At 39.4% G+C, this 12243-nt stretch overlaps 1 protein-coding gene across 3 annotated transcripts in view; it reads right to left on the reverse strand.

Moving 5' to 3' along the window:
* Positions 1–1282: 1282 nt before the first annotated feature.
* Positions 1283–12243, reverse strand: part of LOC149013960 (putative inactive purple acid phosphatase 29) — a 42076-nt gene continuing 31115 nt past the window's right edge. For 2 of the 3 annotated variants that reach the window (XM_089158149.1, XM_089158146.1), the window contains exon 4: positions 7199–9361. In XM_089158149.1, coding sequence (XP_089014275.1) covers positions 9327–9361 — 35 coding nt within the window. In that variant the 3' untranslated portion in view covers positions 7199–9326. Of the gene's footprint in view, positions 1841–7198; positions 9362–12243 lie in introns of those variants that run through there. The other variant, XM_089158147.1, reaches the window with a different exon arrangement.

Here is a 12243-nt window from a genome sequence, read left to right on the forward strand (position 1 = left end):
AGAGATTTTTACAACCAAACGGGTATAATTCTCAGATTCATGAATCCAGAGATTTGAAAGATTTGAAATCTCTGGATTCATGTAACCGAATAGGCCCTAAAAGAGTCGAAAAATGAATGAAGGAGAAAATACCTTAAGTTATAACTGCTATGTTTATTACAATCTTACCACCAGGAAACACTGAGACCGAGAAGTTTGAGAAGAGATTAACCCATGCAATGTGTCACCGGAGATGGAAAATATGAAGAAGACCAATGGCTTTTGCAAAGACACTAGCTACTCTGAAGCTTAGTTAGAGAAGAAGACGGGAAAGAAGCCAACGATTTTTTGCTAGTCCTGCATTTGTATAGATGTGAAAGTTTTTATCATGCATGTAAAATATGAATTCCTATTCACAAATTAACAAGGGTAAAGAAGTGAAAAACATGTGGCATCTACTCAAAAATCCATTCAAGCCACAAAGTATACATAAGAAAAATTGAAGAAGATCGTTCCTCATTATTCAGTCCTCTGCCTTGAGTTAACATGCTCCCAAAAAGCTCAACTTGTAACGATTCGTTGGCTGCACCTAATAGAAGGCTTCAAACATAAATCAAACACGAAAACAAAGGAGTTTGTGATGTCAATTGCAAACAAAAGGTTTTAGTATCATAAAAAATAAATCTCTAAATAGTGAATGACAAGCTTTATAATGGATGGATATAAAAAAGAACCAACAGTTGAACTGTACCTGTCTTTCTTTACTTATCCTGATTTCTTTTCATGAGTTCGTTGATTTAGAGGGTATAATTTTGTAAATTTAGAAACTTAAAAATAAAATTTTCATTATATAATTTATTTTTGACACATTCACCAAACCAATTTCCATTCTTGACCAATAATAAATTCTTGTACCTATTTCCTTTAAATAGGCATAATAGAGAATGAGAATTGATACAAAAAAGAGCCCTAATCTTTGTTGAAATTGAAAGAAGCAAGAACCCCTTTTCAAATAAAGGCAAGGAGTCCCTAATGGGAGCTTTCATATTTACTATACACCCCAGTTTTACCTTCCCAAAAAATGAATAAATTGAATAAATAAATCGAATCCAAATCACTAATATGGAGCCTAGTTATGCAACGAGCAGGGCATTGGGCTGCCCTTGCCTTGCAGCAGTCTATTGTTATGGGGTATTCAATGAAGGCACGTACACAAACATCGAACCTAAAGGGTGAAAGTAAAGGTATCAATTGTGCATCGAATCCGTTTAACCGTACCGAACCGTCCCGTCAAAATTTGGTACGGTACATACTGAAATATAATTTCTTTAGTGTAATTCCAGTTTTAGATACTCATACCGTTATATACCAAAATCGTACCAAATTAAAGGATATAAATTGTAATTTTACAATTAAAATACTTTACCTTTACCCTATTCCTAATTCCTATTTCAATTGTTCATTTCATCATTTACTCCTCTTCTTTGATTTACTTGTTTTGTCTCTATTAATTAGATTTTTTTTAATATCTTTGTTAATATCAAATTCTATTGATTGGTCGATCATAATTTTATTAAGATCTTAATGAACTAATAACAAAAGTGGCATAAGTTAATTCGTGCCAAAATAATATCGCACTAAATACCGTGTTTAAACCGTTTCCTTGCACCAATTTAATACCAAAACTATACCAAACCTTTTTTGTAAAAACCAAAACCGTACCACACCGTGTAAATTCAATACGGTACGATTTTGGTATTTTCCCTTAGGTGAAAGTACTTCCCTTGCGCTTGACCTCCACCCTGGACCGCGCCAGATAGCCTCTCTCATTTATGCAACTTCGAATTATTTCTTTGCATTCCTACCAAAAAAAAAAAAAAAAAGACTTATTTCTTTGCGTAAAATTGTCTGACGCATAGATCCTTATAAGAAGGAAAACTTCATTATTTTCTGCAAAAATATATACATGGGTCATTAAATTGAAAGGCACGTTTTGCCTCCAAAAAAAGTTAAAGGAAGACACTTGACAAAAACCTAAGAACCCAGATTCTTTGATGCTAACCTGTGACCGTCGAAGATGCATCTACAAATTCCCACTCCGAAAAAACGAAGGTAATCGACTACAGTCTTTAAATGTTTTTTTTTCCTTTTTCTTTTTCCCCTCAAATAGATAAAAGTCAAAAAAATGCTAAAAGGTCTCAATCTGTTCTTGATATTTCTATAGAAGTCGTTTTCAGCTGTTTTTACAGTCTTTTTTTTTAGTGTGTACAAGTGACGAAATTATTGAGACAAACTGTTTCTACGTCATTTATACACATCAATCTGACGACCGAAAAGACAAAAAAGAGAGAAAAACTGGATCCATGAGCTCCGGTCTTACATGATACGAGCAGAATGAAGTGCTCGATCACTGAATTCTGGTCTTACATATACGAGCAGAAGGCCTAAGGCTGCCAAGCACGATCTCCACTTCCTGGCTAGTTCTTACCGACCAGACTGACTAGAGAGATAAGACAGCGGGAGAAAAGTCTTCTGGTTTTGAGACTGCTAAACTAAAAGAAATCGCTGTATGGCACTCCAGTCTGCTGGGAATGTAGAATTTACAGTATTCGTCATTTTCTATTGCACACCCACCACACACACCCGGGAAAAGAAAAAAAAAATGAAATCGCTGTTGACACTATAGCCAGCAGGCGTGATTATCATTTTTCATTTTATTAAAACAACATTAGATAGACATTATCCATCTTGGCTTACAACAAGAACGCCATCACATTGTTGTTTCAAGAGAAAGAAAGTGTTCCTAAAGCATATAAAGAGAGGGCCAGGGGAAATTTCGAAAAAGTACACGACCAAGTCCTGTACAATCAATATGAAAAATGGGTTAGAAAGTAAGGCCAAGGCTTCTTGGGTTAGGTAGCTCCTCCCCAGGATCCACACAGTTTGATCATATCTCAGCTATACAAACACCTAGTGTTCTTGCCACCACCAGTCCCTTCTAATTTATTTTCCCCTCCCCGTTCGCTTGTACCACCAAGCAGCATCCTCCATTGATTATCAAAAACCACCACACTAGGAAGCCGAAGTCCACATAGAACATGATGATAACCAGACCAAACACAAATTTTCTGAACCCAGCAGAAGAATGAAAACACTGATTGCAGAAAATAAACACTCATCACCAAAAGCTTTGGGAGAAAAGGAACGTATGGGTACCTGGATAGAGTCGTCAATGTTCTGTAATTGACTGAACTAATCGTCAATTGAAACAGGGCAAGGGTAATGTAACCAGGAAGGATCAGATTCTCTGTGGTATAATATCTTCACTCCTAATAACACTTGTAGGGTTTTGGGAATGGGTGGGGGAGGTTTTACGGGTTTTGGCAATATCTAATTAGGTTGATTTTTGGTTGTCTAAGGTTTAGGGAAAAGTTTGGATAAACAAAAGCCTAGATGGGTTGAGAAGGAAAAAGAGTTAGGGTGTTAAGAACCCACGAATTGAATAAGAGAAACAATAAGATTTGATTACTAGAATGCAATGAATGAACACTTGGATATGAAAATCACAAAAATAAACTGATTACAATGGTGCCCATCACCCCCCCCCCAGCAACTCTGCTACCCTTGGCCAAAGGCTGCCCAGACTCTACACTAAGGCTCTTTTTGGTATCAATTATCATTGTCAATTATGAGAAATTTTCATTATTTTAAATTGTTTGGCATCTATCCTGAATTTTATTTTTATTTAAAATAATAGAAAAACCTCCAAAATCCATAATGAACTTTTTGTCCATTATGGATTATGATGAGAATTTCATTATCTTCATTTGTGTAATTTTACTTAAAGTTCTATAAGTAAGATGAGGGTAAAATAGTCAATACACATTCTTTTATAACAACCATACTTTTTCCTTCTTTTCTCACTTGTTTACTATCATTTTTAATAATTTTTTATCTTGACACCAAACTTATTTTCCATTTCATAATTTATTTTCAATAAAATTCACCAAACCATTTTTCATTCTTGACCAATAATGAATTCTTGTACTTATTTATTTTAAATAGGCATAATAGATAATGAGAATTGATACCAAAAAGAGCCTAAATAACTGATCCCCTTCTCACAATATTTTACCCCTTTTATAATCTTCCAAACAGCAGTCGAAGTGATATTTCCATTCTCTCTCCTCCACATGGCATTCCCACCCCCTTAAGATTCAACTTTTCCTCAAGGTGAAGAAAGCTTGGAAACTCGGTCTTCACATGCTTGCTGCATAACCATGCCAATTCAGTGTCCTTAAAGAACAAGACTCCTTGGACCCAGCAGATATAGTTTATGATCCACTAGAAGCAGTCCATATTGGGAAAAACCTTTGAAGCTTCAGCGCATGGGAAGAACATACCAAGAATAGCCTCCATACGAATTTGACACCTTAAGCACAAACAGAATCCTTGTAGATAACATGTGCTAAACGATTACTAATCCCCCAAAGAAAATTCCCAATAAGTAAGCCTGTGGTTCCTCCTCCAGCCAGCCACTCTTGAAGCCTTTCCAACCCGGATTCTGCTTCACCTGGTAAGTACTCCAAGGGCTGTCCCCTAGCGTGCTCATCCTTGGAATAATAATATCCATATGCATAAGCCCACTTCGGAACCCACCTACAGTCAACTAAATGTACCAAAGCTTCCGTATTGAAATTGAACTGAGACTCGGGTTAGGGCTCCTCTGATTTATGTCTCTTCTCTTGTGCAGACCCATAGTTATGAACTCCTCGTGTGCAAATAGAAGTAGATAAATTGTACCCTCATGGATTGCCAGTACTGGCATGTGTGGAAGTCACTGCCAACAAGAAAGCGGAAAACAGAAGCACAAACTACAAGTTCAATTTTTTCCTCAAATTGCGGGTCTGGAATCTCTAAATCACACGGTAAGTTCATCCGTAACGCCCAAATATTGAGAAACTAATGCATCTTTCTGTGAACTGGGTATCATCCCTTGTCATTTGATATTCTTTAACTGCAGCCCCCATTTCAATTACATCTGATGCCACCACATCATATTCTACGACAGAAAGTTATTCATTAACTGCAGCCCCAATTTCAATTACGTCCGATGCAACCACTTCATACTCTTCAACAGAAATGGACGGGAGGAAAATATCCAAAGGCCGCCCAACAGTCCCAAATATTGAGAAACTGATATATCTTTCTGTGAACTGGGGTATCATCCATTGTCGTTTGATGTTCTTTAACTGCAGCCCCCATTCCAATTACGTCTGATACCACCGCTTTATATTCTTCAACAGAAAGATATTCGTTAACTGCAGCCCTGATATGTCCAATGCGACCACTTCATATTCTTCAACAGAAATGGACAAACGGAAAATCTCCAAGGTTGCACAACAGTCACGCCGAAACTGATGGAACAGCGGCTGTCGCTGGCTTTTGCCAGAGAGTACTCATGGAAGAAAAATGCAAAGGGCACCCGCGACATCCACTCCTTGGATAAGAGAATTGCACCCAGGAAAGAAAAGAACTTCAGAAGTTTCTCCAGCCAGAGCCATGATCACTGGACCAAGCAGCTCCGCCAAAACGACTTAGTGGTCCAACCCAACCCAATCCACCTCTTCTGTAGCCAGACTAACCGCCGCAACCGCAGCCCTATTTTTTCTACCATTCTCGCCCCCACGTCTGCAATTCCCAACTTCATCACTTGAACATGGTCTCTACAAATTAGGGATACTCTCCGTAACCGTTCCATTCTCGCAAATGGTTCCGCCAAAATTGGTTTTGAATTTGACCACCGTTTCCCACTGCTGCTGCCACCGCCGCCCTCTGCCAAGGAGGTTTCTCTGGTGGTTGTGTCGCCCATCCGATCTCTACTCTGATTTGACGTTGCCTCTACCTCTCCCCACCTCCAATGTTCTCCTCTCATTCTCTCTACTTCACTCTTCGCCTTTTCATCCTTCCAAACGTCCTAGGCCTAAGGCACTTCACCAATTGGTCTTCTGGGAACACCATACCTGAATCAAACTCCATGATGGTAACCAACATTTCCTTTTGAACTTCCCCCACTGAAAACTTGCTTTCCTCATTCTCAATGGATTCCTTGCTCTATACAAGGTCTTAAGATTGATTAAAATTAATTTCTAAAAGATGTTCTCTCTCATCACTTCATGTTAAGAAAGTCAATTGTGGTAGAATGGCTTATTGATCAATGTGATCTCAAATCCTCTATTTATAATTAAGTGGAAAGTATACTATTACATTAATACCCATACTTGGGTAACAAGAAATTTACATGAATAAAAACTCTAATAGAATTGAATTCCTAGGAAAACTCAACCAACACTCCCCCTCAAGTTGAGGCATAGATATTAGTCATGCCCAACTTGCCTACAATAGGAAGGAAATCTCCTTCTTTCAAACCCTTAGTGAAAACACCTGCCACTTGGTCTCCGGACCCACAAAACGCATGCAAAAGCCCTTGTTCCAACTTTCCTTTGACAAAAAACCTGTCAATTTCAATGTGCTTAATTCGATCATATTGTACTGGATTATTAGCAATACTAATAACAGCCTTGTTGTCAGAATATAGCATCATAGGGTTTGAAACTTGGACTCCAACATCTTGTAGCAAGCCTTTCAACCATAGTAGCTCACAAATTCCATGAACCATAACTCTATATTCAGCTTTGGTACTGGATAAAGCTACCACATTCTATTGCTTACTTCTCTAAGTAACTAAATTACCTCCAACAAGGGTACAATATCCTGAAATTGACTTTCTGTCTGGAGATCCCACCTAGTCAGCATCAGTGTATGCTTATACTCTTAGATTATCAGTGGGTGACAAAAGTATTCCTTTTCCAGGAGTTCCCTTCATATATTGTAGTAAAACAGTAACAGCCTTCATATGAGATGAATATGGATCATGCATGAATTGGCTCACTATCCCCACGGCATAAGCGATGTCTAGCCTGGTGTGGGACAAGTAAATAAACTTGCTTACTAGCCTTTGGTATCTTCCTTTATCCACTAGTTCTCCCTCTTTTTCTTTAAGTTTAGCTCCAGCATCAATAGGGGTATCAATTGCTTTACACCCCAACATTCCCACTTTTGATAATAAGTCTAAGACATACTTTCTTTGGGATAGGAATATACCCTTCTTTAATCGAGCCACCTCAATCCCTAAAAAGTATTGTAATTTTCCTAGATCTTTAATCTCAAACTCCCTTCCAAGAAAGTTCTTCAACCTTTGAATTTCTTCACCATCATTAACTGTGATGGCAATATCATCCATATAAACAATGAGAAGGGTGATGTTAGTAACTGACTTCTTGACAAATAGGGTATGATCAGCATTGCTTTGTTTGTACCTAATAGAAGTCATTGCCTTCAGGAGGCGTCCAAACCAGCATGTAGGAGACTATTTTTACTCATAAATTGACCTATTCAACCAACAAACTTTTCCTGTAGTATTGTCATCGGAGAAACCATGTGGGATTTCCATATAGACTTCGTCTTCTAACTCCCCATGTAAGAAGGCATTCTTTACGTCTAGTTGGTGCAAATTCCAGTCTTTATTCAAAGCTACGGACAATAGGACTCTGACAGTATTCAGTTTTGCAACAGGGGAAAAATTCTCCTGATAATCAATCCCATAGGTCTGTGTAAACCCCTTTGCAACTGGGTCTTGCCTTAAACCTGTTAACTGATCCATCCATGTTTTCTTTAATCACAAACACCCATTTGCAGCCCACTGATTTTTTTCCAGGAGGAAGTGTAACCAGCTCCCAAGTATCATTTTTCTTCATTGCCTGCATTTCCTCTACATAGTTGCCTTCCATCTCTTATTAGCATAGGCTTCCTGCCAACTTTTAAGAACAGATAGAAATGATAGAGATGATCTAAAAGCATGGTAAGAGTCAGACAAAGAGTCATAAGAGACATATTTAGCTATAGGATGCTGAATACAAGATCTGACTCCTTTTCTTACAATAATAGGAAGATCAGAAGATGATACCTCAAGGGGAACAGTAGAATCGATTCTTGGAGCAGGAGACTAAAGTGGTAACGTGTCACCTTTCTCCACCTGCTTTAGCCAAATGTAATTCTTCCTCTGATAAGTTTGCACCTCTTTATTCTGGTCAATATGGTTTTGAAAGACCTTAACAGTGTGCCTCACAGGAGCGGTCTCCCCCTAGTTAGGTTCTTCACATGGTTCAAAAAACGATGGGGGGAGGATTAGAGCCCTCAGGTATACTGGCCAAAGAGTCTTGAGGTCAGGAAACTCTTCTTGAACTCTTAAGTTGTGTTGGTGTGTGATAGGAAGATCTAGAGTTGGAAAGAACACCTCTCCTCTAAGACTCTTCCCCTGGAGAGGTGTATAGTAAGGGCAAGACTCATTAAAAATTACATCCATGGATACAATAGTTTTCCTGGAAGGAGGATGATAACATTTGTACCCTTTCTGAGTAGTAAAATACCCCAAACATATACAGCCTACGCGATGGGGAGCCAGCTTACTCTGGTGGGCTGTGATTCTGGCATAACACACGCATCCAAAAATCTTTGGGGGAATAATAAAAAAAAGGGGCTCCTTGGAGAATCTCATTAGGATATTTAAAACCAAGTATCCTACTGGGCATCATATTCATAATGTAAGAAGCAGTGAGTATAGCATCACTCCAGTATTGGTCAGGACATTCATAGCAATCATAATTGAATGAGCTATTTCTAAAAGATGCCGATTCTTCCTTTCGGCAAAAACCCCATTTTGGGCAACCATATTAACACAACTGGTCTGGAATATTATGCCAGAGTCAAAGAAATATCTATGAAATTCACCATCAATATACTTTGTGTCATTATCATTGCAAAGGATCTTCATAGTGGCATTGAATTGAGTTCTAATCATATTATGAAAATCACGAAAACATCGAAAACCTCATTTTTTTTGTTTTAAAAGATAAATCCATGTAAAATGAGTGACAATCAATAAAAGAAACAAAGTACCTATGGCCAGTAATAGACACACGTCGGCAGGGGCCCCATACATTAGTATGAATTAGCTCAAAAGGAATAGATTTTCTATTATGAAGAAAAAGTAAATAAGTAGAACGAGTCTGCTTCGCAAAAATGCAGGCTTAAAAAAAAAACATTCATCCTCGTTACAAGAACCCAAATCAGGAAATAATTTCTTAAGAGTTCCTAGAGGGAAGTGACCTAGCCTACGGTGCCACTGATGAAGGTATAATATTACCGAATGGACCTGATTAGAAGATGTTGTCAAAGCAAAAGTAGATCCTCCAATTGGCTCGAGCAAATAATGTCCATTGTTTAGTTTACCACGTCCAATCTCCTTCCCTGTGACCAGATCCTGGAAGACACAGTAAGATGGGGAAAAAATCACTTTACAATTCAAGTCATGTGTAAGATCACTGATAGAGAGCAAGTTAGTGGACAAAGAGGGAGCATGTAAAACTTTAGACAAATAAAATGATGGAGAATGTTGAATGGTCCCTTTTCCAGCAAAGGAAGAATATGAGTCATCAACAATTCGAACTTTATCCTCTCAAGAAGTTGGAGAATATTGTGAGAAAAAAGAGGATAAACCTATCATATGATCTGTGGCTCCTGTATCAATGATCCAAAGAATAGAAACTAAAGAAACTTGGAAGCCTATAAAAGTTTTACCTGAAGTAGCAAGGTAGGAGTTGGTATGGGTAGTATAGGAAGCGGTGGTAAAGGTTGTACCGGCAGTAGAAGACTGCAGAATACGTTGCAGAGTAGCTAACTTGAAAAACCAATGTCTGCAGAGAGAGTTGTGGAAATTGTCTCAGAAATATGAGCTTTCGATTTTCCTCTTCTTTGTGCTCTTTTTTGCTCAAAATCAACAGACTTCCCATGGAGCTTCCAACAATTGGTATGATATGGTTTGTAGCAATGCTCACACTTTACAATCTCCTTAGCTGAATCAGATTTAGTGCTAATAGACTATAAGGCTGATTTCCCCACAATAGGAGCATGAAGCATGGTTAATCAACGACTTTCCTCACACTGAACAAGGACATAAGACTGTTCTAGTGTAGGAAAGGGTGAAAGACTTAATACTTGCACTATAATCTAATCATACTCCACATTCAAACTTGCCAAGAAGTCATACCCGAATATTATCAACGTGCTTCCTAAAACTAGTCACAACATCTGAATTAGTGGGGTGATAATTACCATAATGATCCAACTCTTGCCAAAGAGATTAGAACTCAGCATAATATTAGGCCACAGTCAGTTCCTTTTGGGTAGTCTCATGAAGCTTCTTTCGTAGTTCATATTCCTGTGCATCATTCCTCAATTGTCCATATGTTTCAATAGTAGCCTTCCAAATTTGGGCTGCAGCATCAAGTAATAGGTATCCACAGGCAATATTTGGACTTATGGAATTCAAAAGGAATGACATAATAAGAGAGTCATTCAAGATCCATTTATCCTGTGAAACGCCTGTAGTAGTAGGTTTGATAGTGGTGCCCGTAATGTGTCCAAGAAGTCCTCTTCTGGCAATAGTCAGGTAAGTAAATCGAGACCAAATCAAATAATTTGTTCCATCAAATCTTACCGAAAGAGGATGAAGAGTGGGGTAATGTTCGGAGCCAGTGGGAGCAATAGTACCATCGGTAGTTGCCATGTAGAAAAGATTGTCTGCAGTTCTTCAGTCTTCACCCTTTGAAAAACAATTTGATTGGACGATCAATATTCTGCGATGCATCTCTCCATTTCTCCATCCAATACTGCTCCCTCCTTTTTCCTCACCGTTTTCTATGGCTTTAACTGGGCCTCCGAGCGTACCCCGTTGTGGGACTCCATCCGTTCCATCTCCTCCTCCCATGCTTCCCATCCTTGGGGTGTGGGTGGGGATTTTAACATTGTTCGGTATTCCCATGAGCGGGTGGGTGGGCGTCCGCTTAATCCGCTTGCGGTTGAGGACTTCAATTCTTGCCTTGATGACTCCTGTATCACTGATCTTCGTTGGTCGGGCCATTCTCTTTCTTGGCATAATCGCCGTTTAGGTGAGGACAGAATTGCCTCGAAGATTGATCGCTTCCTTGTCAACCACCTTTGGCTCTCTTCCTTTCCGAATTCCCATGCCTCTTTCTCCCCTGCTTGCCTCTCTGATCACTCTCCATGCCTTGTTCACATCCTTCCTTCAGCTTCTTTTGGTCCCAAACCTTTTAAATTCTTTGATATGTGGACCTCCAATCCTTCTTTCCTACCCACGGTTAAAGAAGCCTAGGAAAAGCCTGTTCACTGCCACTCCCTTCCTCTTATCGATTTTGCTCGCCGGCTCAGGAATACTAAGGATGCTCTCCGTCGGTGGAATTATTCCACCTTTGGGAAAATTACCTCTAGAGTTTCTGAATTGTCGCTCTCGTCTCTTGAGAACCCAATCACTCCTCCAAAATGACCCTCTCAATACTACTCTTGCGGAATCGGAGCGAGCCCTCTCTTCTGAGCTATCCTCCCTCATTTCTCATAAAAAGAGTTTCCTCCTCCAAAAAGCCAGGATCAAATGGCTTCAGCTTGGGGATTCCAATTCTGCTTTTTTCCACCGTTCCCTCAAAGCCATAAACAATCTGAACTCCATTCATGCTCTCCTCTCCAGGAATGGCTCTTGGATCCTTGATCCTCCGAGAATCAAAGCTGAGACTGTTTCCTTATTCTCTGATCTTCTCTCTCCCCCCCCCCTTTCTCTCCTCTGCCGCGCCCCCCATTCCCCCCTGATTTAATCAATAAATTTGTGAACCCTCAATCCCTCCCCTCTCTCACTTCCATTCCTTCCCATGACGAGATCATTCAGGCCATTCGCTCCCACAAGCCAAATCGTGCTCCAGGCCCTGATGGTTTTAGTATAAGCTTCTTCTCTGGTGCTTGGGATATCATTGAGCATGATCTTATCAGAGCTATCCATAATTTCTTCCTCAATCCTTCCCAGCTCTCATCAATCAACCAAACTTTTCTCTGTCTTATTCCCAAAAAGGCTGGTGCATCCTCCCTTTCCAATTTTCGCCCCATATCCTTATGCAACCTCCTCTACAAGTTCATCTCTAAAATCCTAGCAAATCGGCTCAAAAAGATTATGCCTAACCTAGTTAGTGCAAACCAATCTGCTTTCATCTCAGGTCACAGTATTCGGATAATATTCTCCTTTGTGCAGAGATTGTCAGGGGATTTGAGAGATCTTCTCATTCCCCTGCATCTCTCCTC

The sequence above is a fragment of the Hakea prostrata genome, chromosome 6 (genome assembly GCF_041222555.1).
Source record: "Hakea prostrata isolate BN-2017 chromosome 6, UWA_Hpros_2, whole genome shotgun sequence".
Lineage (NCBI taxonomy): Eukaryota > Viridiplantae > Streptophyta > Magnoliopsida > Proteales > Proteaceae > Hakea > Hakea prostrata.